Source organism: Bufo bufo, chromosome 1 (genome assembly GCF_905171765.1).
Source record: "Bufo bufo chromosome 1, aBufBuf1.1, whole genome shotgun sequence".
Classification (NCBI taxonomy): Eukaryota; Metazoa; Chordata; class Amphibia; order Anura; family Bufonidae; genus Bufo; species Bufo bufo.
In genome coordinates, this window is record NC_053389.1 from 798,557,350 (window position 1) to 798,584,174 (window position 26,825).

At 41.3% G+C, this 26,825-nt stretch overlaps 1 protein-coding gene across 1 annotated transcript in view; it reads right to left on the minus strand.

The window, feature by feature from the left end:
- Positions 1-26,825, minus strand: part of LOC120986500 (venom factor-like) — a 174,083-nt gene that overhangs the window by 124,360 nt on the left and 22,898 nt on the right. The window contains exons 10-19 of the mRNA XM_040415122.1: positions 24,466-24,581; positions 23,938-24,081; positions 22,230-22,442; positions 19,173-19,364; positions 17,113-17,262; positions 16,345-16,474; positions 14,784-14,858; positions 13,069-13,269; positions 12,476-12,587; positions 3,254-3,342 (exon numbers count right to left, since the gene is read on the minus strand). Of these exons, the coding sequence (XP_040271056.1) occupies positions 3,254-3,342; positions 12,476-12,587; positions 13,069-13,269; positions 14,784-14,858; positions 16,345-16,474; positions 17,113-17,262; positions 19,173-19,364; positions 22,230-22,442; positions 23,938-24,081; positions 24,466-24,581 (1,422 nt within the window). The remainder of the gene's footprint in view (positions 1-3,253; positions 3,343-12,475; positions 12,588-13,068; positions 13,270-14,783; positions 14,859-16,344; positions 16,475-17,112; positions 17,263-19,172; positions 19,365-22,229; positions 22,443-23,937; positions 24,082-24,465; positions 24,582-26,825) is intronic.

Below are 26,825 nucleotides of genomic sequence, written 5' to 3' on the forward strand. Positions count from 1 at the left end.
AGCTCCAGTCCGACTCAGACGCCAGCAAGGTGGAGGTGGAGTACTGGTTTGGGCTGGTATCATCAAAGATGAGCTTGTGGGGCCTTTTTGGGTTGAGGATGGAGTCAAGCTCAACTTCCAGTCCTACTGCCAGTTTCTGGAAGACACCTTCTTCAAGCAGTGGTACAGGAAGAAGTTTGCATCCTTCAAGAAAAACATGATTTTCATGCAGGACAATGCTCCATCACACGCGTCCAAGTACTCCACAACGTGGCTGGCAAGAAAGGGTATAAAAGAAGAAAATCTAATGACATGGCCTCCTTGTTCACCTGATCTGAACCCCATTGAGAACCTGTGGTCCATCATCAAATGTGAGATTTACAAGGAGGGAAAACAGTACACCTCTCTGAACAGTGTCTGGGAGGCTGTGGTTGCTGCTGCACGCAATGTTGATGGTGAACAGATCAAAACACTGACAGAATCCATGGATGGCAGGCTTTTGAGTGTCCTTGCAAAGAAAGGTGGCTATATTGGTCACTGATTTGTTTTTGTTTTGTTTTTGAATGTCAGAAATGTATATTTGTGAATGTTGAGATGTTATATTGGTTTCACTGGTAAAAATAAATAATTGAAATGGGTATATATTTGTTTTTTGTTAAGTTGCCTAATAATTATGCACAGTAATAGTCACCTGCACACACAGATATCCCTCTAAAATAGCTAAAACTAAAAACAAACTAAAAACTACTTCCAAAAATATTCAGCTTTGATATTAATGAGTTTTTTGGGTTCATTGAGAACATGGTTGTTGTTCAATAATAAAATTAATCCTCAAAAATACAACTTGCCTAATAATTCTGCACTCCCTGTATTACAGTCAAAAAAGTTTTTAGTTTTTTTTTAAATGCAAACTACTGTGACACCAGTTATGAGTGGTGGCACTGGGCAAGTGGGCACAGTATACGCTGTGAGCCTGACACACACGCTGGCAGGCAGGCAACTGCAATTAGATTACACAGGGAAAAAAAAAAAAAAGCAGACTGATGTTCTAGCCCTAAAAAGGGCTTTTTGGGGTGCTGTCCTTACAGCAGAGATCAGATGAGTCTTTCAGGACTGTAGTGGACACTGAATACACTAGCCTAGCTATCGATTTCCCTATTAAATCAGCAGCAGCTGCACTGTCCCTCCTCTCACTAAGAATGCAGCTTCCGAATGAATCTAAAATGGATGCTGTCCAGGAGGTGGGAGGGTCTGGGAGGGAGGGTCTGCTGCTGATTGGCTGGAATGTGTCTGCTGACTGTGAGGTACAGGGTCATTAGGAATCCAGCTCTAAGTTGAATTCGCAATGCGATTAATATAACCTGTATTAATCGCATTGCGATTACAACTTAGATCTGAGTTCCTAATGGTTGTATTGCTAGAATTGATGAATATAATGAATATAGCACTATATTCTCAATCTTCGTTATATTCTAGCAATACAACAACCATTAGTAATCCAGCTCTAGGTTGAATTCGCAATGCAATTAATAAAACCTGTATTAATCGCATTGCGATTACAACTTAGTCAAATTTGTGACACTGCAGCTTCCGAATGAATCTAAAATGGATGCTGTCCTTGCTTTTTGATAGGAGTTGGGAGGGTCTGGGAGGGAGGGTCTGCTGCTGATTGGCTGGAATGTGTCTGCTGACTGTGAGGTACAGGGTCAAAGTTTACACAATGATGACGAATATGGGGCGGACCGAACATCGCATATGTTCGCCCGCCGCGGCGAACGCGAACAAGGGATGTTCGCCGGGAACTATTCGCCGGCGAATAGTTCGGGACATCTCTAATTGTAATATGTTACTTTGAAAAACAATCCTATTTCTAAGGCCTCATGCACACAACCATATGTATTTTGTGGTCTGTAAACTGTGGTTCGCCAAAATACGGATACTGAGCACTGTGCACTGTGTGCATCCCATAATTGTCGCTCGCCTCATTGACGTAAAGCCTCTTCTTGCATGACAAGAATAGGTTATGTTTTATGTTTTTTGTGGGACTGATATGTGAACATACAACAGCACATTTGTCGCAGCCCCATTTAAATTAATGGGTCCGTATCTAATCCACACAAAAAAAAATTGAAAAAAACACAGTTGTGTGCATGAGACCTGAAGTTACGAAAATGGAAATGAGGGAAAGCTGTAACACTATTGAAGCTGATGTACAAGAGTGGCACTGTTTCTTTAAAGACAGCGGAGACCCAGTATATTGTGCCCCACCCCATTAATTTATGTTAATGTGTTTGTGTAGCAGTTGCACACAATTACCCATGGTAGTGGTTGTGATTGTCAGTCATTACTGCATGGCAGTACCAAAAGAGAGGGGATTAGGATTGGGAAGCATATTTACTGCCTCACTAGCAGAGTATATTTTGGTTGCAAAGGACATCCAATTGCACAAAGTTTCAAACCTGTTGCAAAGTTTCCTCATGTGGCCCACTGCTTCTTCTGATACGACCATGAGTGTATAAATACCGGCAGTCATCCGGCCCCATTAAGGGATACATTTTGGACAACTTGTTCAGAACAAGCTACTGCTTCTTCTAATTCTAACATGTAAAACAAGGCAGGCATCTGACCCCAATAGGGTTTTTTTAAAGAGCATAACAAATCTGACAGCGCAGTGTGTTACTAAACAGGCTGTTTGTTAGCACCGTAAACCATGCTTTTACCCATAGCTATTTATGTCAGTGTCACGCTCTCATTAAGGCTACATTCACTTGACCGTATGTATTTTGCAAAAAATACGGAAGACGTCCGCGTGACATCCGTGTTGCATCCGTGTTGCATCCATTTTTTTTTGCAGATCTATTGTAACAATGCCTATCCTTGTCCGCAAAACTGACAAGAATAGGAAATGCTATAATTTTTTTGCGGGGCTACGGAATGTACATACGAATGCGGACAGCACACGGTGTGCTTTCCGCATTTTTTGCGGACCCATTGAAATGAATGGGTCCTCATCCAATCCGCAAAAAAAAAGAGCGGACACGGAAACAAAATGCGTTCGTGTAAATGTAGCCTAATGCTGTCTTTGCATAAAATAAAGTTTTCATTAGAAGAAAATCTGAAACAAATTTTAAGAAACTTGCTCATGTCTAGTCATAAGGGATCCAAAAACCCTAGAAGAGTCTTCACAGCACATGCCAAACCCTTCTACAAATTTAATAGAAGAATATAAATATTTATTTTTCACAGCTTTTTTTCACAGCTTTTTGATTTTTACCTTTATTCTCTGATAGGCTCACGGCCAGTAGTTCCCATGTTGTGATGGAGTCCTTCAGGAAAAAGTTTGTCAGGAGCTTTGTAGAAATACTGATGAAAGATAAACACCATATTAATTAGATTCTCCACTTTTAACAATCCCTACTTATTAGAAAAGTCCCTTTAATAATAAGCTGATTGCAAAGGTTCCTCTGCTGGTACAGTACCCCAAGCTTAACATAGAAACATAGATAAGAACAGATAAGAACCATTTGGCCTGTCTAGTCTGCCCAATATACTAAATACTATGGATAGCCCCTGGCCCTATCTAATATGAAGGATGGCCTTATGCCTATCCCATGCATGCTTAACCACTTCAGCCCCCAGTGCTTAAACACCCTGAAAGACCAGGCCACTTTTTACACTTCTGACCTACACTAATTTCACCGTTTATTGCTCGGTCATGCAACTTACCACCCAAATGAATTTTACCTCCTTTTCTTCTCACTAATAGAGCTTTCATTTGGTGGTATTTCATTGCTGCTGACATTTTTACTTTTTTTGTTATTAATCGAAATTTAACGATTTTTTTGCAAAAAAATGACATTTTTCACTTTCAGTTGTAAAATTTTGCAAAAAAAACGACATCCATATAGAAATTTTGCTCTAAATTTATAGTTCTACATGTCTTTGATAAAAAAAAAATGTTTGGGTAAAAAAAAAATGGTTTGGGTAAAAGTTATTGCGTTTACAAACTATGGTACAAAAATGTGAATTTCCGCTTTTTGAAGCAGCTCTGACTTTCTGAGCACCTGTCATGTTTCCTGAGGTTCTACAATGCCCAGACAGTACAAACACCCCACAAATGACCCCATTTCTGAAAGTACACACCCTAAGGTATTCGCTGATGGGCATAGTGAGTTCATAGAACTTTTTATTTTTTGTCACAAGTTAGCGGAAAATTATGATTTTTTTTTTTTTTTTCTTACAAAGTCTCATATTCCACTAACTTGTGACAAAAAATAAAAAGTTCTATGAACTCACTATGCCCATCAGCGAATACCTTGGGGTCTCTTCTTTCCAAAATGGGGTCACTTGTGGGGTAGTTATACTGCCCTGGCATTCTAGGGGCCCAAATGTGTGGTAAGGAGTTTGAAATCAAATTCTGTAAAAAATGACCTGTGAAATCCGAAAGGTGCTCTTTGGAATATGGGCCCCTTTGCCCACCTAGGCTGCAAAAAAGTGTCACACATCTGGTATCTCCGTACTCAGGAGAAGGTGGGGAATGTGTTTTGGGGTGTCATTTTATATATACCCATGCTGGGTGAGAGAAATATCTTGGCAAAAGACAACTTTTCCCATTTTTTTATACAAAGTTGTCATTTGACCAAGATATTTATCTCACCCAGCATGGGTATATGTAAAAAGACACCCCAAAACACATTCCTCAACTTCTCCTGAGTACGGGGATACCAGATGTGTGACACTTTTTTGCAGCCTAGGTGGGCAAAGGGGCCCATATTCCAGAGAGCACCTTTCGGATTTCACTCCTCATTTTTTCCTGAATTTGATTTCAAACTCCTTACCACACATTTGGGCCCCTAGAATGCCAGAGCAGTATAACTACCCCACAAGTGACCCCATTTTGGAAAGAAGACACCCCAAGGTATTCCGTGAAGGGCATGGCGAGTTCCTAGAATTTTTTATTTTTTGTCACAAGTTAGTGGAAAATGATTATTTTTTTTTTTTTTTTTTTCATACAAAGTCTCATATTCCACAAACTTATGACAAAAAATAAAAACTTCCATGAACTCACTATGCCCATCAGCGAATACCTTGGGGTCTCTTCTTTCCAAAATGGGGTCACTTGTGGGGTAGTTATACTGCCCTGGCATTCTAGGGGCCCAAATGTGTGGTAAGTAGGTAAATGACCTGTGAAATCCGAAAGGTGCTCTTTGGAATGTGGGCCCCTTTGCCCACCTAGGCTGCAAAAAAGTGTCACACATCTGGTATCTCTGTATTCAGGAGAAGTTGAGGAATGTGTTTTGGGGTGTCTTTTTACATATACCCATGCTGGGTGAGATAAATATCTTGGTCAAATGCCAACTTTGTATAAAAAAATGGGAAAAGTTGTCTTTTGCCAAGATATTTCTCTCACCCAGCATGGGTATATGTAAAATGACACCCCAAAACACATTCCCCAACTTCTCCCGATTACGGAGATACCAGATGTGTGACACTTTTTTGCAGCCTAGGTGGGCAAAGGGGCCCATATTCAAAAGAGCACCTTTCGGATTTCACAGGTCATTTTTTACAGAATTTGATTTCAAACTCCTTACCACACATTTGGGCCCCTAGAATGCCAGGGCAGTATAACTACCCCACAAGTGACCCCATTTTGGAAAGAAGAGACCCCAAGGTATTCGCTGATGGGCATAGTGAGTTCATGGAACTTTTTATTTTTTGTCACAAGTTAGTGGAATATGAGACTTTGTATGAAAAAAAAATAAAAAAAAAAATAAGCATTTTCCACTAACTTGTGACAAAAAATAAAAAATTCTAGGAACTCGCCATGCCCCTCACGGAATACCTTGGGGTGTCTTCTTTCCAAAATGGGGTCACTTGTGGGGTAGTTATACTGCCCTGGCATTTTCCAGGGGCCCTAATGTGTGGTAAGTAGGTAAATGACCTGTGAAATCCTAAAGGTGCTCTTTGGAATATGGGCCCCTTTGCCCACCTAGGCTGCAAAAAAGTGTCACACATGTGGTATCGCCGTATTCAGGAGAAGTTGGGGAATGTGTTTTGGGGTGTCATTTTACATATACCCATGCTGGGTGAGAGAAATATCTTTGCAAAAGACAACTTTTCCCATTTTTTTATACAAAGTTGGCATTTGACCAAGATATTTCTCTCACCCAGCATGGGTATATGTAAAATGACACCCCAAAACACATTCCCCAACTTCTCCTGAGTACGGCGATACCAGATGTGTGACACTTTTTTGCAGCCTAGATGCGCAAAGGTGCCCAAATTCCTTTTAGGAGGGCATTTTTAGACATTTGGATACCAGACTTCTTCTCACGCTTTGGGGCCCCTAGAATGCCAGGGCAGTATAAATACCCCACATGTGACCCCATTTTTGAAAGAAGACACCCCAAGGTATTCAATGAGGGGCATGGCGAGTTCATAGAAAAATTTTTTTTTTGGCACAAGTTAGCGGAAATTGATATTTTAAATTTTTTTCTCACAAAGTCTCCCGTTCCGCTAACTTGGGACAAAAATTTCAATCTTTCATGGACTCAATATGCCCCTCACGGAATACCTGGAGGTGTCTTCTTTCCGAAATGGGGTCACATGTGGGGTATTTATACTGCCCTGGCATTCTAGGGGCCCTAAAGCGTGAGAAGAAGTCTGGAATATAAATGTCTAAAAAATTTTACGCATTTGGATTCCGTGAGGGGTATGGTGAGTTCATGTGAGATTTTATTTTTTGACACAAGTTAGTGGAATATGAGACTTTGTAAGAAAAAAAAATAAAAATTCCGCTAACTTGGGCCAAAAAGATATCTGAATGGAGCCTTACAGAGGGGTGATCAATGACAGGGGGGTGATCAATGACAGGGGGGTGATCAATGACAGGGGGGTGATCAATGACAGGGGGTTGATCAATGACAGGGGGATGATCAATGACAGGGGGGGTGATCAATGACAGGGGGGTGATCAATGACAGGGGGGGTGATCAATGACAGGGGGGGTGATCAATGACAGGGGGGTTGATCAATGACAGGGGGGTGATCAGGGAGTCTATATGGGGTGATCACCACAGTCATTGATCACGCCCTTGTAAGGCTTCATTCAGACGTCCGGATGCGTTTTGCGGATCCGATCCATCTATCAGTGGATCCGTAAAAATCATGCGGACGTCTGAATGGAGCTTTACAGGGGGGTAATCAATGACAGGGGGGTAATCAATGACAGGGGGGTGATCAGGGAGTCTATATGGGGTGATCACCACAGTCATTGATCACGCCCTTGTAAGGCTTCATTCAGACGTCCGGATGCGTTTTGCGGATCCGATCCATCTATCAGTGCATCCGTAAAAATCATGCGGACATCTTAATGGAGCTTTACAGGGGGGAAATCAATGACAGGGGGGTGATCAGGGAGTCTATATGGGGTGATCACCACAGTCATTGATCATGCCCCTGTAAGGCTTCATTCAGACGTCCGGATGCGTTTTGCGGATCGGATCCATCTATCAGTGCATCCGTAAAAATCATGCGGACATCTGAATGGAGCTTTACAGGGGGGTGATCAGGGAGTCTATATGGGGTGATCACCACAGTCATTGATCATGCCCCTGTAAGGCTTCATTCAGACGTCCGGATGCGTTTTGCGGATCGGATCCATCTATCAGTGCATCCGTAAAAATCATGCGGACATCTGAATGGAGCTTTACAGGGGGGTGATCAGGGAGTCTATATGGGGTGATCACCACAGTCATTGATCATGCCCCTGTAAGGCTTCATTCAGACGTCCGGATGCGTTTTGCGGATCGGATCCATCTATCAGTGCATCCGTAAAAATCATGCGGACATCTGAATGGAGCTTTACAGGGGGGTGATCACGGAGTCTATATGGGGTGATCACCACAGTCATTGATCACGCCTCTGTAAGGCTTCATTCAGACGTCCGGATGCGTTTTGCGGATCCGATCCATCTATCAGTGGATCCGTAAAAATCATGCGGACGTCTGAATGGAGCTTTACAGGGGGGTGATCAATGACAGGGGGGTAATCAATGACAGGGGGGTGATCAGGGAGTCTATATGGGGTGATCAGGGGTGATCAGGGGCTAATAAGGGGTTAATAAGTGACGGGGGCGGGTGTAGTGTAGTGTAGTGGTGCTTGGTGGGACTTTACTGAGCTACCTGTGTCCTCTGGTGGTCGATCCAAACAAATGGGACCACCAGAGGACCAGGTAGCAGGTATATTAGACGCTGTTATCAAAACAGCGTCTAATATACCTGTTAGGGGTTAAAAAAAACACATCTCCAGCCTGCCAGCGAACGATCGCCGCTGGCAGGCTGGAGATCAACTCTCTTACCCTCCGTTCCTGTGAGCGCGCGCGCCTGTGTGCGCGCGTTCACAGGAAATCTCGGCCATCGCGAGATGACGCATATATGCGTGACTCTGCGCAGGGCTGCCACCTCCGGAACGCGATCCTGCGTTAGGCGGTCCGGAGGTGGTTAAACTCCTCCACTGTATTTGCAGCTACCACTGCTGCAGGAAGGCTATTCCATGCATCCACTACTCTCTCAGTAAAGTAATACTTCCCGATATTACTTTTAAACCTTTGCCCCTCTAATTTAAAACTATGTCCTCTTGTAGCAGTTTTTCTTCTTTTAAATATTTTCTCCTCTTTTACCTTGTTGATTCCCTTTATGTATTTAGCAGTTTCTATCATATCCCCTCTGTCTCTTCTTTCTTCCAAGCTATACATGTTAAGGTCCTTTAACCTTTCCTGGTAAGTTTTATCCTGCAATCCATGTACTAGTTTAGTAGCTCTTCTCTGAACTCTCTCCAAAGTATCAATATCCTTCTGGAGATATGGTCTCCAGTACTGCGCACAATACTCCAAATGAGGTCTCACTAGTGCTCTGTAGAGCGGCATGAGCACCTCCCTCTTTCTACTGGTAATGCCTCTCCCTATACACCCAAGCATTCTGCTAGCATTTCCTGCTGCTCTATGACATTGTCTGCCTACCTTTAAGTCTTCTGAAATAATGACCCCTAAATCCCTTTCCTCAGATACTGAGGTTAGGACTGTATCACTGATTTTATATTCTGCTCTTGGGTTTTTACGCCCCAGGTGCATTATTTTGCACTTATCAACATTACATTTTAGTTGCCAGATTTTTGACCATTCCTTTAGTTTTCCTAAATCCTTTTCCATTTGGTGCATGCCTCCAGGAACATCAACCCTGTTACAAATCTTTGTGTCATCAGCAAAAAGACACACCTTACCATTGAGGCCTTCTGCAATTTCGCTGATAAAGATATTAAACAATATGGGTCCCAGAACAGATCCCTGAGGTACCCCACTGGTAACAAGACCTTGGTCTGAATATACTCCATTGACTACAACCCTCTGTTGTCTGTCCCTCAGCCACTGCCTAATCCATTGTGATTTGTGGGGAACCTTGGCAGTTTAATTTTCCTGCAGTGCTGCCACAGGGGAAATAGAGCATTAGACATGTGAAACCTTTTAGTTTAGGCATTGTCTGGTTTCAGTACCCTATGGGGGTGTTTTGAGCAGTGATATAGATTGTGACCGTATGTTCTTGTTAACCTACCAAATAGTAATTACAATAAAGTATTTATATTTTTTTTTATGGAGTGAACGTTACTGAAACATCAGACAACACAGGGTTTGTTTGTAGTCTGTTACCATGGAGATACATTGTCTGTATAGGAGCTATAGATACACATTGATAGGATATTTTTAATTAAAAATGCTTACAAAGATTTTTTCATTTTAGATGTTTAGAAGCAATAAATTGGTTACAAAGTCGACATACTATTTAAAGCAACTGACTGGTTGACTGAATGATATATTCTAGGCTATTTTTGCACCTATAGCAGGGGTAGGCAACCTTCGGCACTCCAGCTGTTGTGAAACTACATCTCCCAGCATGCATACTTAATCTGCTATTCTCTGAACTCCCATAGAAATGAATAAAGCATGCTGGGAATTGTAGTTTCACAACTGCTGGAGTGCCGAAGGTTGCTGATCCCTGCCCTATAGGATGAGTAAAATTATTTTTTTATTTCTTTTTTTTTTTTTATATACAGTACAGACCAAAAGTTTGGACACACCTTCTCTTTCAAAGAGTTTTCTTTATTTTCATGACTATGAAAATTGTAGATTCACACTGAAGGCATCAAAACTATGAATTAACACATGTGGAATTATATACATAAACAAGTGTGAAACAACTGAAAATATGTCATATTCTAGGTTCTTCAAAGTAGCCACCTTTTGCTTTGATTACTGCTTTGCACACTCTTGGCATTCTCTTGATGAGCTTCAAGAGGTAGTCCCCTGAAATGGTTTTCACTTCACAGGTGTGCCCTGTCAGGTTTAATAAGTGGGATTTCTTGCCTTATAAATGGGGTTGGGACCATCAGTGGCATTGAGGAGAAGTTAGGTGGATACACAGCTGATAGTCCTACTGAATAGACTGTTAGAATTTGTATTATGGCAAGAAAAAAGCAGCTAAGTAAAGAAAAACGAGTGGCCATCATTACTTTAAGAAATGAAGGTCAGTCAGTCTGCCGAAAAATTGGGAAAACTTTGAAAGTAAGGGCTATTTGACCATGAAGGAGACTGATGGGGTGCTGCGCCAGATGACCTGGCCTCCACAGTCACCGTACCTGAACCCAATCGAGATGGTTTGGGGTGAGCTGGACCGCAGAGTGAAGGCAAAAGGGCCAACAAGTGCTAAGCATCTCTGGGAACTCCTTCAAGACTGTTGGAAGACCATTTCAGGGGACTACCTCTTGAAGCTCATCAAGAGAATGCCAAGAGTGTGCAAAGCAGTAATCAAAGCAAAAGGTGGCTACTTTGAAGAACCTAGAATATGACATATTTTCAGTTGTTTCTCACTTGTTTGTTATGTATATAATTCCACATGTGTTAATTCATAGTTTTGAAGACAACTCTTTGAATGAGAAGGTGTGTCCAAACTTTTGGTCTGTACTGTATGTTAATACCCAAAATTGTTTGGGCTTTAAAGGGATATTCCAGTTACAGAACGTTACCCCAATCAACAAGAGAGGAGATTACTATTAGATCAATGGGAGTCCTACCACTGGGAACTCCACCCATCACAAGAACGGTTACCTGGTGGAGTTCCTCTGAAATAGACGGAGCGGTTGGTCAGAAATGTGCTCCTCAGGAACTCCCTTAGAAATGAATGGAGCATCAGGGTGAATTTTCAACCAGCCGCTCCATCTATTTTAGGGGAACTCCACAGGGTATGGGGACTCCTGTTCTCATGATTGGTTGAGGTCCCAGAGGTAGGACCCCCACCAATCTAATAGTTATTCCTAGGGGATAATGTTCTCTAACTGGAATTCCCCTTTGATGACCAAGCAAGTTTTTTTTCATCCTCACATTTCGCAACCCTTACTTTTTTTTCATCTGTGTAGCCAAGACAAGTTGTATTTTTTAATGATGCCAGATGCATCGGGTTTTAAGTTTAGTTTTTTTAGTTTAATTTGCGATATAAATGGTATTTAAACTTTATTCTAAGGGTCAGTACAATTACAACAATACCTATTTTTTATATATATTTTTTTGTTTTACCACTTTTGAACTGTAATCACACTTTAAAAATAATTTTTTGTCGCCACATTCTGAAAGAGTACATACATTTTGACAGCTTTTAAGTAAAGGGAAAAAGAAGATGGCAGACATAGAGCCAGGGGGTGGTAATAGGGTGACGGAGGTAACCTCAATGATGTTGTGGTGGTAAGAGCTGTGGAGACCAGGACAAACATACTTTCTGTGGAACTTTTGTTATCATGAGTAGTTTGAATATGAAGTTTTATTCTGTCATATTCTTTTATTGCACTGTGCACTGGAGGCGACACTTTACTGTGAAGTGCTCTATCTGTTGAGCTTCTGGATAGCCACTCCCTTCTGCTATGAGTGACAGCTGTAGCATACAACTAGGAGCTGCCACTCAGAGCAGAGGGGTGGATGCACTTAAGAAGCAGATCCTGGCAGAATACACCTTCATATTTACACTACTCCTGATAATAAAAGCTCCACAAAAGGTGTGTACTTCTCTCCCCAGCCACTACCTAGGGCTGTCAGCGGTTTATCATGTGAAAAACTGCTGACAGATTCCTTTAAAGAGGATACAAGGCCAGGTTTGGAGTCATCCCTGGTATCATTGAACAGAACTGTGGTCATATGCTTCTACAGACAAGGCATGCAGAATTAATGCAACACAACAAAATCTAGGCCAGTGCTTGCTGCGACACCTTTACAAATAAAGAGAAACCAAAGAATCTTGTTGCTCTCAGCAGGTGTTGATTTTCAGAGGTACTTAATTGGGCAGCAAACAACTGGCATTTTTCTGTGCCTTTAAGAAGTCACCATTGCGATTCACCTTTAAATAAAAACACTTATTGATTAGCTAAAAGTCAAGAAGTTAAATCCTTAAAGCACCTACTTTTTTGCATTAGGTGCTTCGTCCATTCTTAGAACGTTCCAGTACCAGCTTTCTGGAAAGTCACTCCTAACCAAAATATCAGCATCCGGCAAATACTCAATTTCCTCATCACCTGTACGGAAGAAACAGTTTACAAGATTAAATGGGTATTCTCATCTCGGACATATATGGCCTATCTGCAAAAAAATTCTAAAATATCTGATCGATGCTGATCCCACCCCTGAAACCCACACCAGTGTTGAGAATGGCTCTTTCCATTCCTTTTTATGGAATTTATGCAGTCCGGCAAATATGGCCGGCTATTCCCCTTATTCACTTAGAAGTAAAATCTTATAGCGTTTTAGTAGAAAAAAAAAATCTCAGTCCTAAAGGGTTTGTACAGAATTAGAAAAACATGGCTGCCATCTACCAGCACCACAATTGCCCTTGGTTAGTGTCTAGTATTGCAGCTAGGCCTCATTGAAGTGAACAGAACTGAGCTGCGATACCACCCACAACCTGTAGACAAGTGTGGCGCTGTTGTTGGAAGAAGTGAAGCATGCTTTTGCATTCCTGTATGAACCCTTTAATTTCCTTGCCACGTGTCCACTCACTTCTGTCGTAAATATCAGTTTCTTTCAGTATCCTCTCAGCCTTCAGCTTCATTTCAATGTATCTGCAGCAGTCCAGGAAAGCTTCCACACACTTTTCTACTTCTTGAATGAGGCGAGCGCGCCGCTCACAGCTGTGGCCCATTGGGTTGCTAATCATGCCATCATGGCAGCATTTCTTCTCCAGATCTGTGTAATTGGAGGCTAAAGGATTGAAGAAACATGTTTATTTTATGACACCCATCAACACTATCAGTCATGGAAAGGACCACACGGTATGAACAGGACCAAACCCTGCTCCAGTTCCATAAATCCAATTGGTCCAGCCAGTCTGATTCTGATGCTTCTCGGTTCCCGGATGGCCTCTGCTACATGATCCCTCTCAACACACAGAAAATAGCTACAGGCCACAGAGGTAGACCACCACGGTCACAGATTGGCTGAACAGGCATTTCCTTGAGTGTCCAGAAGGACCATAAAGCAGAGAATGGCGGAGCATCATGGAACGGGAGCCACGAGGGATCTGTGAAGTATGGCGTTTTTTAAGCATTCTTGATCTATGGAAAAACATATCGACCAGACAACGTCTTTAAAATCTGATATTATATATGGCTACAGTTGGCTTGAGGACCTTGTGTGTGTGGTTCTTAATTACCCAAACCCATGCCAAAAAGGACCCAGAATTCAGTGAGACAGACCCAGGTTCCTGCCACACATCTCATGGGAAGAGATCAATCATATACTGATTTTGTTTCATGGAAATTCTCTAATACTGACAGGCACGGAAAGGGATAGCTACATGGCTGCTTGAATGGAAGCTCCTGCTGGAGGAGCAGTAAGTAATACAGGACCATGGGCAATGCGAGGAGGGTTTTGCAATATTGGGGCATTGTGTCTGATGCTGTTGTATAGGTTTTGCTGTAGAAGTAACTACTCTCTGGGTACTGCTGAAGGATTATTACATAGTCACTGCTATACAGCTGGTATCATTTAATTAATGTTCCTTTGTAATGGGCTTAAATGGTATGGTCAACAACTTTTCTACCTGTGCAGGGTGTAGATAAAGCCCACCCATGAAGATTGCACTGTCATTTTATATATATGTTAATATTTTTACCTTATATGCATGTTGTAAATGTGCTACAATGTCCCCTTTTGGCCACAAAGTGCGCCTGCTGCAGCAGAAGTCAGGAGGCTCATGCAAGAGGTTGCTAGACAGGAAGTGGGTCAATTATGCTGCTGATTTGAACAGTCCCCAGTAGAGGGAGCCCAGTGATGAGGGCACTGTGTCTGCATTACACAGGTGGTGCAAATGGCCTAACATATTCCGTTTTACCGCCAGCGCGTGTTGGCTGTTTTCTGTCATGGCTGCACAATTTTCAATGCATTGCTGTACAGACCCAGAAAGAAATAGAGCATATCTGGCGATTTGAGGAGAGACAAACTGCAGAGGAGGAACAGTGACGGTTTTCGAACATTGCCGTAGATCCAGAAGAAGAGTGCCAAGAGGTTTGTGCTTATCAAGGCCGAGGAGTTTAGTGGATATATGCTTTCATGAATTAATATGTATTATAAGACTATGCTACCTATTGGAAGTCCCATGACACCACATTTCAAAATCCAAAAATAGCCGGTAACAGCCGCAAATAGTAAGTAACAAAAAAACAAACAAAAAAAAAAAAAAGAAAAGAAAAGAAATCTGCAATTTCTCCTCCTACCCTTCTGAGTTTTGTGTTCCATTAAAGCCGCTGACGTGCTTCTTTTGCGTCTCTTAGTGTCCACACATGATGGATCTGAGAATAAAAGAGAAAATGGCCTGGAATGAAAATCATGAAAAAACTGAGCAAAAAAAACAACAACAAAAAATAACAAAACAAATGGCTTCTTAAAGGAACATTCCAGGAAAAACTAATACACAGGCCCTTGGTTATTAACCACTTTGCTGCAAAAACTGGAGTGAAGAGCTGAATAAAAGTCACCAATGATGGTGCATGAAATTTTTGTACAAAATTGTGTGTTTTCTTTATACTCTCATGTTTTCAAAGTGCAGGGGAAAGCGGGTGCGGTTTACTGGCAGTGATTGGGTCAAAGATACATTTACAGTATTAATAGTAAATCCAGAAAGACCCAAATGATACTTTCCATTGTTTTATGCTTAATACTCGTATGCTTAATATGAGGGAGGAACACCCAACATAGATTTCTGTTTTGGGGATATGTGAATCTTCATGTCATGCACCTCCCTTCAGACCCTACACTACACTATGGCTTGAAACTGTGGTCCACTAATGTGAGTACTCCTAGGTTTTGGCAAAAATGTGATACAAGAGGAAATGATCTATATTACACTACAATTCTGGCATAAAATACAGTCTTAAAGTAAGCCAACCAATAACTGGCATAAAATTAGAAAAAAGTGTCTGTATCTTGCACAGTGGTAATCATCCAGCCCGAGCCACCATGATAAATCTGGAGCAGGTCTAGACAGCCTGTCTAATGTGTGGATAAATAAGGACACCTTTGAAAACTAGTCAGGTACTGGTGGTGGTTTGGGAGGCAAATGTGTTCTGACCAGTTCCTTTTAAACCCAAGACCTAGTACTGCAAGATGACAATGAAAACCACAGTGCCACTAGTGTTGAGCGCGAATATTCAAATTTCGCATTTTTTTCTCGAATATCGCAATTTCGAGATTTCACGAATATTCAGAATATAGTTACAAATATTCGCGAAATCGAATATTCGTATTTTTCTTTAAAAAAAAAATTGTACGATTAATTTAATCGTACGATTTTTATAATTTTTTTTCCTGTATAAGGCAACGTTCCTATGACTATGGCTAGGCTAATATGTGTATTTTACGAAATTTCTTAATATTGCTCTAACTTCGTCTTTTAGAATATTCGTAATATTGCTCTAACTCCGTCTTTTAGAATGTTACGAATATTCTAAAAGACGGAGTTAGAGCAATATTAAGAAATTTCGTAAAATACACATATTAACCTAGCCATAGTCATAGGAACGTTGCCTTATACAGGAAAAAAAAAAATTAAATTTTTTTTTTTTTAAATCGTACGATTAAAAAAAATCGTACGATTAATTTAATCGCATATTATTCGCGAAAAATAAAATAATTCCGAATATTCGATTTCGACGAAAATAATACCAATATTCATTCGAATATTAGCGAAATATCACGAAATCGAATATGGCACCTCCCGCTCATCACTATGTGCCACTATGACAAACGCTACAAAGGAAAGCCATCATTCACAATTACCGGATCTCTCTTTAGTGGTCATTCCAAAATTTGTCTGTACAGCCAGTCCAGCATCGTAAAACACTCCCATATTATCAGCACCACTTCCTGGACCACATCCAAGGTCAGATTTATCCACGATTTCCCATACCTGAGAGGCAAATAAGAACCATATAAGCCTGTCATCACAAATGTCATCAATAATGTAAATGGATATGATGGGTTTTGGTATGGTCAATAATTTCTTGGATTCACCCTGCATTTGGTATATTCACATCGTCCTACTTATTTCTACTTATTTATTATCTACAAACGTTTGAGGACCCTATCTTTTTGGCTACAGCTTCACTTTGACACTAGGGGGGTCATTTATTAAGACTGGCATTTTAGATGCTGCTCTTAATATCCCCTAAAGCTGTTGGTGGATCCGCCGGAGTTATGTAGAGTTGCCGGTCTCTACATACCGTAACTTCGGTGGATCCACCGCCGCTTCTAAATGTAAGATAGCTTCCTTGCTGTCTTACATTTAGACCATGTTCTACGCCTAAAGCAAGCCTAGAAAATGGTAAATGAGACTGGCCTACCAGCCCTCCCCCTTTTTTAGACCTGGCATGAGTGGGGAAAAGTTGCAAAGGAATAATATACGCTAATATAGACGTATTTCGGGTTAGTAAATGACCCCCTAGGTCTCTATGCTCTGTGGTAAATTGTTGCATTACCACATCAGGAGAGTGATATATACATTTCTCTTTATAGTTTTGAGACGTCAACATATCTACAGGTTCTCACCTTTCTTTGAATCAGTTTATACTTGCTGTTTACTGTGAAGACACCTTTATCGACTGCCACCAGTCCAACGGTGGAATTATAATTTGCTTTTAAAGTCAGTTTTACTAGATCTTGAGGTTTTGCAATGTTTCTGTCGGTCTGCAGGGTCAGCTGTGGATCAGAAGAAGCATAGAAATACAATTAGCTGTGAGTTTCAAAAGAATGAATAGATGGGATCTAAAAAATTCCCCATGCAATGCAAAATAATAAGGTTCTGGTATGTTGGCGGTCTTCTGGTTTGAACCATCTCATCTGATTAGAGATCAACTTTAACCCCTTAATGAACAGCCTGTTTTGAGCCTTATTGACCAAGTGTTTTTCTTCCTTTTTTTGGGAAGAAAGGGATGCAAAAGAGGTCTTAACAAGCTCTGCCTCTGATGACACCAGATGTAAGGCAGCTATCCTATAAGTCATTGCTCAAAACTTTAAATAGGCCTTAAGACATGACTCGGATATTATATAAGCCCGCACCTCATCTGCAGACAGATGTTTCGGGGTGATTGCCTCTCATCAGTGCAGAGCAGAGAGTTCTGGCTTAACTGGGTAAGAGGCCTAAGGCCTCTTTCACACGGCCGTTTTTTTTCCCGTTTACTGGCCGTTTTTTGCGGTCCGTATATGGTCCGTATACGGAACCATTGATTTCAATGGGTCCGCAAAAAAAACGGAATGTACTCCGTATGCATTCCGTTTCCGTTTTTCCGTTTTTCCGTTCCGTTTTAACATAGAACATGTCCTATTATTGCCCGCAAATCACAGTCCGTGGCTCCATTCAAGTCAATGGGTCCACAAAAAAACGGAACACATACGGAAATGCATCCGTATGTCTTCCGTTTCCGTTCCGTTTTTTGCTGAACCTTCTATTGAAAATGTTATGCCCAGCCCAATTTTATCTATGTAATTACTGTATACTGTATATGCCATACGGAAAAACGGAACGGAAAAACGGAACAAAAACGGAAACACAACGGAAACAAAAAACGGAACAACGGATCCGTGAAAAACGGATCGCAAAACACTGAAAAAGCCATACGGTCGTGTGCAATAGGCCTAAGTCAGGATTTCTCCTTGGGCTTGTTAAGAGCTCATTTGCACCCCTTTCATCCCAAAATTCCAGAGATCTGTATGGCCTATAAGTTTCCTCACACCTGCTAACTCTTTCACGCCCAGAGTTTTTGTTTTGTGCTCCCTGTTGTACTTGCCAACGCCACCATTTAATATTGCATATGATGTAGTGAGAAGCGGGAAAAAAATTCCAAATGGGGCGAAATTGCAAAAAAAAAGCAATTCCGCCACAGTTTGATAGGTTTTTTATTTACGACAATCGATGTACGATAAAAATAACTGGTTACTTTTAATTCTACAGGTCAGTACGAATCCAGCGATACCTTATATGTATAGTGTTTCTTGCATTTTGATAGTGATAAAAAAAATAATTTTGTCACCATATTTTGACCCCTATAACTTTTTTGTAATTATGTGTACGGAGCTGTCTGGGGGCTCATTGTTGGTGGGGCGATCTGAACTTTTCATTCTGGGGTGTGTATGACTTTTTGATCACTTTTTATTAAATTTTTTGTAGAAAATGAAGCGACCAAAAACGGCGAATCGGCCATTTGGACACTTTTTTCTGTTTTGCTGTTTGCCGTATGGGGAATATATTTTTATATTATGGGCGTTTTCCCACATCGCAACACCCATGATGTGTATTTTTTTTATTTTTTTTAGTTCTTTTATTTTTATTTTGGGAAAAGGGGGGTAATTTGAATTTGAATGAACTACCATCCAAAAACACAGTTGCAACAAGTCTGTTTGGTCACTTTTTGTATTTTTATTTTTTATTATTTTTTATGCGTGCGCTCCGCATGATATATACCTGGGTCAATACTTCATGTACAATATTTTGATGTATCTTTTAATAATATTTTAATGAATGTTTATACAAATGGTGAATTAATAAAATACAGATGATTTGTTGAGAGACAGTCTCATTAATAGATCATTTTTAAAATGTGTTATCTTACCGTTCCTATACAATCTTCCACCATGTGCACCCACAGGGAGTCAGAGACTATCTCTCTGTTAACAGTGTAATATGCAACAATACGGAATGATGGCATCAAGTCCTCAGTGATGAACAGTGGCACGCTGACCGGGTTCTGGCCAGCCAGACGACTATACTTGCCCACTTTCATTATTCGGCCTTTGCTTAGTATCTGGAAAAGTAGGAAGTCATGGTATCACATATCAATGATTGTATATCAGCTCTAACATTGCAATCCAATCTAATACCTGCAGATCTCACTCCTGATCTGATTTCTAAAGATTACATTTGGGGCTGTATTGCAGATCACAATCCCAGTAGTTTTTCAGTTAGTGTTAAGTGAATTGAAGTATCTGAAGTGGACTTCAATACGAATTTCAGGAAAAATTTGATTTGTCACGAAGTTTAATTTCCTTGCGCTTTGTGGTAATGAATACATTTTTCCTAAAATGGTGTCTGAAAAAAAAAAAAAAATTCTCACCTCATCCACTTGCTTGCGGAGTAGCTGTCCACTCCCATCTTGATTGAAGAAAACCCACCAAAGGACCTGCGGCGAGCGTGATGACTTCACCATGTGATCACGCTTGGCGCACGTAGTGACGTCACTGATTATGTCACCACGTGCTCCCAGCGTTATCACGTGGTGGCATCATCAAGCTGGCCGCAGGTCAAGTGGCGGGCTTTTTTCAATCAAGACGGGTGCGGACTGCATCTCCGCGAGCAAGTGGATGAGATGAGTATTATTTTAACCCCTGATTAACTCCTGAATCAGCATTGAACGTGGCTTCTGAGGGGTTTAGTGAAGGGAGGTGGCACAATCGCCGTTCCCTGTCATTGCACTGGCTCCATACAATGGAAAGCAATTCTTGACAAAGTAATTTGTAAAAAAAAACTAATTTCTTGTTGAAGTTTGGCGAAGCAGCCGAATTGAATTTTTCAAAACATTTCTCATCTTAGCATTGGAACAAGATGTGGCTCATATCTCTAGCTGCTATAGAGCCTTAGATAGAGCCATTAGTAGCACATCTCATACCTCGTTGACTTATGAAGAGAAAGTTGCCAGCAAATACTGTAGTCAGTACAAATTAATTAGCAGCATTGGCCTCCTGCTGGTAATATGGGATATGGTGGTGGTCTACTGGCCAGTAGGAAACCCTAAACTTCCATATAAAAGCATCATGTGCCCATAGCCACCTTGATTGGCTAACAGTCTGCCAGTCAATCAGATGGGCTGGATATTGGCTAGTCCTTCAGGTTCTGGGCTAGCTCAGAAGCACAGACACCATTGTGAGATCATCCATCAATGTGAGAGGATATTTATGCCATGTGTCTGGCCGCTCTGGCAGATACAAATTACAGACGACACCAGTCTTGGAGGGTTGCGGGGATAGTTTAGGGATATATTTAGTTAGGTACAGTAGATTGAATAAATAGGTAGAAAAGTCAGTGTTTTATCAGTAGAGAGGTATAGTGTAGGAGAGCGGAGAGTACTCTGAGTGTGACGGCAGCTAGAGCTGTTCATGTAATGCACTTACATGAATCCTGCAGTGACTGCAACATAATTATTTTTTCTGTCCATGATCAGCCAGCCTTTTCTTCACATGGGATATGCTGCTCAATTGTGCCCTTTTCTTTCTTAAAGCCAATTTCAATTTTAATTCAGCGCATTTTACTGCATTAATATACCAGCTTAATTCAGCACATTTTATATCATTTATATATCACTTTAATGAAACATATTTTACTGCATTAATGTAACAGTTTAATTCAATGTATTTTAATATTGATAATACACCTGTTTAACTCAAAGTTTTTTACTGCATTAATATACAAGTTCAATTCAACGCATTTAACTGTTAAAGAGTCACTGTACTTTTACACATTTTCATTTCATTTTAATGGAGAATGATGTAAATAGCAAATTATAAACCCATTTATTTAAAAAAATCTACCTGCATCCACCTGAAAAATGCTGTAAAGTCATGACCAATGCCTGATTTACAGTCCACTGCCTGTTGTCAGGCAAGATCCAACCTTAGTAACAGAGACACAGAAGATGGCTCACAGGAAATAGGAACATTTTAGAGCTAGCTGAGGCTGATAAAAATGCTGCTTCTACACAGCTTTTGAAGATTATAGGAGCCTACTGTGTGTCTGTAAGTGTGATTTCTCCCTCCTTATTTGTTCTGTCAGCGCTGGAGTTGAAAACAAACATAGTAGGAAGTAAGAGAAAGGACATCACAGCAGTACAGTGCTGCCAGATTCCAGAGAAGGGAGACACCCCCTGCTTCTGAGTGTAATGCATCTAGCTATGCAGCTGAACCAGGGAATAATATGGCTGAAAGAGACATAAGGGAAATCCCAAAAGACCTGTTGCTTCATAGCACTTTTTTGAAAGATCAGGTACGCTTTAAAGGTGCCATGACAAAGGGTGTCCCATTAATATGCAATGCTCATTCATTCCATTGGTCAATTTTCCATCCAGCCAACAAAAAATGAACAAAGGAATGAATGATTAATAGTGCATATTAATAAAAGAAAATTTTATTCCTACAATTACATATTTAACCTTTAAACCAAATCCAAAATCTCATGGATTTTATTAAAGTGAATGAATCCAAAAAAGCACAAGTTTAAACTAAATTATTTCATTTTTTCTCAAAAACAATTAATCTTCTAAAAGTATTTTTTTCCAATAGATTCATGACACATCTGGTGGTGGAATAGATGTTTTACACATTAATTACTGTAACATGCAGAAAGTTAACAATGCGGTATGATCAGTTTCGTACCCTGCCACTGCGATGTTACTCTGTTGGGCTAAGCCCATCATGATACTCCATTGGACTAGAATCTTCATGGAGCCTAATATCCTGCATGGTGCCCAAATAACAGTGGCATAACACAAAAGAATCACACAATACCACCTTACAGCGCTCACATTATACCAACACACAGATAATAGCTCCATACATGATTTTGAGCAGTAGTCTATGTAGTACTCTATTTGGTAGTTATTGAACCAAAGTTTACTTACCAAGTAGGTGAAATGGTTGATCTGATTCTGGACTGCAACATTTGTATTCAAGATATTAAAATTTATAAAGATTTGTGTATTGGGTTCCAGGACATTATTTGGGACTTCAATGTGAAGGTAGTTGCCTTGTCCATGTAATGATTTATAGGCCACCACTGTTGTTTCTCCAGATGCCTGCATGTTGTATGCTAACCCGGGCACATCTGTTCTCACCTATGGATTTATTGATACAGCAGAATGAGACAAAGAATTTTGGATGGGGAATTGTTCTTAAACTATTGTTTGCCCTTGTTCCAGCCACCTCTGGCTCAAACCCTTGAAGACCCTGCTGTCCCATAGAGAATGAATGGAGCATGGTTGAACTGCCACTTTATCGGATCAAAGGGACCCTTATCCTTGGGATCGGTGGGGGTTCCAGGGTTAGGACCAAAAGCGATCAGTTAGCTATTCCTTATCCTGTGGATAGGGGATAACTTTTAAACTTTCCACAACATTTTAACACTTGTAATGACAAAACCAGAAATCCAGTACTTACCTTCTTAACCTAATGGCGACCAAGCTCCGTAAACTTATGGTGTGGAATGAAAGCTCCTGTTCCTGCAATCTAGCAGGTGCAGGCTGGGTCCCCATCTGTCAGTGCTTTATTACCACTTCTGCTATCTTCTTACATTGGTACATAGCGTTTAATGAGTGGTATGCAGTGAGAAGAGGAAGAGGCTATGTCGGTTCCTCTATTCCTCTATTGGACCCGGCAATCACATAATAGTCAGGAAATCTAAGGCAGAGCAGCGCTGCAGAGCCAGATAAGTTCTGCATGTGTACAGTGCCACAAATAGGGGGTAGGTTTCTCCTTTAACTGAGGCTCCTTTGGGCGACACAATTACAGTGGAAATGTGTCCATATTTCCAGAGGTCTTTAAAGTTTCCCCCAGAGTACTTCTTATGATCTCTTAGGGTACATATTATGTGTAAAATTCAAAAAAGTAAAAAAATAAATAAAGATAAATAAGAAAATACAAATAAGAAAAAAAATACCAAAGAAAATAAAAATGCCAACAAAACCAAAACCATTACCATAATCATACTGTTCACTCAAAATTATTCCTATTATATATCAAAATGGAAATAAATGCCTTGCTATTTTTGCTGCATTATACCTCACTGCTATACCATCCCTGCTATACCACTGTTGGACCATGTACAAGCAGTGCCAGCTTAACCCATTCATATTAGTAGATGTAATGTTAGTAGAATAAGTGGTACATCAGGTGACCATGATTATGCAGTAGTGATTGGCTGATAATACAACCCATTAAGCAGTGGGACCCCTTCCCATCTGGTGTCACCTCAGTAAACACTGGTATCAGCCTACTAATCAGGGTCATAAAATAAATAAGTTATTACTGTAATACTTATTTTCCCAAAGTTTAGGTGTAGAATAGATAAAAGACACAGATCAGGTAAAATAGGGCAAATAATTTGGCCTAATGTGTTTTGGAGCCCATGGCCATCTAGGAAAAATGCTGTACCTTTGTAAAGTTGAGGAAGACCAAGAGGAAGCTATCACCCTGTTACTACCAGGGAGACCTGCAGTTGCAATGTACTATGTCATGATTTTATGACCATATGGACCATCATAGCCTCAATTATCCACTGCAACCAAAACAATGTCAACCAGAATATTGTATTAATAGTAAAATAATACTCACGGATATTTTTAAAGAGTTTATATTTGCAGCCATGTTCAATCTCAGTCTCACCACTCCATCTTGATTAGTTATACCTCGGTCCTTTTGGTTTGCCACCACCATGATGCTTCTTGCAGGAGAACCATCTGGGTTGTTTACCATAAGCTACATGGAAGCAAAAAGATGAAAAACCATTAACAGTAAACCCAAAAGTTTTTACCCAACCGTTTCTTTGTGGAGATCCCCTTTATGGTCTTCTAACAGCTGAAGGCTTTTTGCTAGGTTTGGCAACCTGACAACCAATCACATGAGCGAGCTGCAAACCACTTCAATTGAATGTCGTAGTTTTTCCTATTCTGGGTGACAAGTGGCTCGGTGCAGAGTTTTTGCCATGTAGTCAAGGACAGCACAGCCTTCGGTTGCAGCTAAGTAGAGGGCAATAGGTAGCCTCTTGCATTCAAATCTTTGGACAATTCCATCAGACGAGCTAAATCTTGACTCATAATAGCATGCTGTACTGTAAATATCATATAGAGCAAAAATACAAACCTCAAGATCAAGTGGCATTCCAGGCTTAAAATACTTGGATGTTCTGCTAAAGATCATTTTATATGGAGATTTCACAATGGGAATGTCATCCAACTCCGCTTCTACAAAGTCAGTGCCTGTAATGGAAATATTTGCATTCATTTGCATTCAATTTTCAAATGGAAGAATCATTTATCTCATATCACTCCAACCAAGATCTCCTGATGCCACCCTTCTCCTGGACTGATATATTCTACCTATGCTTTTGATAAATAGTACATGAGGCCAATAGTATTTCCAACCATGGCCATTAGAGAGATCCTCTGCTTTGGAGTAGAAGGGTCCCGTGCAGGAACCACGAGTGATCAGCTGGAGTCTGTGGTAGACCTGGCAATGTTTAGTTTCCATGCAGTTCAGGTGAAAATAAGCATTATGCAGTTTACATTCAAATCAATGGGTTGTCTGTGTAATGCAGGACAGCACAGGTCCTCCAGAGAGACACTCTTTGTAAGTGCTCTCCATTCAGGCCAAGACATGAGGATCCTTAATAGAGGACCCCCTCATTTAATGTAGGTTTCCTTAAAGGGAGTCTGTCACCACATTTGGGCATATTAGACTGATCAAATAGTGTTATATGTGCCACCCAGAACTTAAAAACGGTACCTTTGTTGTAGAAATCGGACCTTTCTTTTAGCCGAAAATCAACTTTTAACATTATGTTAATGAGCCCTCTCAAGTGCCCAGGGCGGCGTCTCAATCCTCCGAGCCCCAGGCAGCACCTCCTCAACGGCTCATAACCCCGCCTTCCGTGTGCGTCTGCCCGCCCGTTTACTCCCCTCCTCTGTCCTTTTCCACTGCAGCTGCGCGGTCAAATTCGTAGCGGGCGCAGGTGCTGCCTGGGGCTCGGAGGATTGAGACGCCGCCCTGGGCACTTGAGAGAGCTCATTAACATAATGTTAAAAGTTGATTTTCGGCTAAAAGAAAGGTCCGATTTCTACAACAAAGGTACCGTTTTTAAGTTCTGGGTGGCACATATAACACTATTTGATCAGTCTAATATGCCCAAATGTGGTGACAGACTCCCTTTAAAGGGGTTATCCAACCCCTATAATGACCCCCCCCCCCCAATTCCGGGCCCCTCATATACATTATACTTATCTTTTCCCCAGCACGATCCGAGCGATAGGGAGATGCAGTGGCGGCCATGCAGGGATCCGGAGAGTCGCAGGTGCCCGGGAGCAGGTAAGTATAATGTATACGAGTGTTCTGGGCATTGGGGTGGTCATTATAGGAGTTGGATAACCCCTTTAACCGGTTGTATGAAAATCAGTTTTCTAAGTTGGACAATTCCTTATTGTGAGAAACTATGTCTGCATTCCTAAGGGCTCTTTCACACTTGTGTTGTTTTGTTCCGGCATAGAGTTCCGTCGTCGGGGCTCTATGCCTGAAGAATCCTGATCAGGATTATCCCCATGCATTCTGAATGGAGAGAAATCCGTTCAGGATGCATCAGGATGCATCAGGATGTCTTCAGTTCCAGAACGTAACGTTTTTTGGCCGGAGAAAATACCGCAGCATGCTGCGCTTTTAGCTCTGGTCAAAAATCCTGAACACTTGCCACAAGGCCGGATCCGGAATTAATGCCCATTGAAAGGCATTAATCCGGATCCGGCCTTAAGCTAAACGTTGTTTTGGCGCATTACCGGATCCGACGTTTAGCTTTTTCTGAATGGTTACCATGGCTGCCAGGACGCTAAAGTCCTGTTTGCCATGGTAAAGTGTAGTGGGGAGCGGGGGAGCAGTATACTTACCGTCCGTGCGGCTCCCGGGGCGCTTCACAGTGACGTCAGTGCGCCCCACGCGCATGGATGACGTGATCGCATGGATCACGTCATCCATGCGCATGGGGCACCCTGACGTCTTTCTGGAGCGCCCCGGGAGCCGCACGGACGGTAAGTATACTGCTCCCCCGCTCCCCACTACTACTATGGCAACCAGGACTTTAATAGCGTCCTGGGTGCCATAGTAACACTGAGCGCATTTTGAAGACGGATCCGTCTTCAAATGCTTTCAGTTCACTTGCGGTGTTACGGATCCGGCGGGCACTTCCGGCAAATGGAGTACACGACGGATCCGGACAACGCAAGTGTGAAAGAGGCCACTGTGTGAAATTGAATTTTGTTTCAGGAAAACTGCACTGTATTGAGAACCTGCAATGAAATTTCAGGCATGTGCCAGAAGCAAGGGGTTAATTGCCATGCAGACCTCAACACTGGACTGATTCAAGGGTCAGCATAGGGGTCACACCTAGGATGTCCCCATTTATTGTCAATAAACAGAGGTGCTGAGAAGGACCTCAGGGTCAGAGCATACAGAAACCA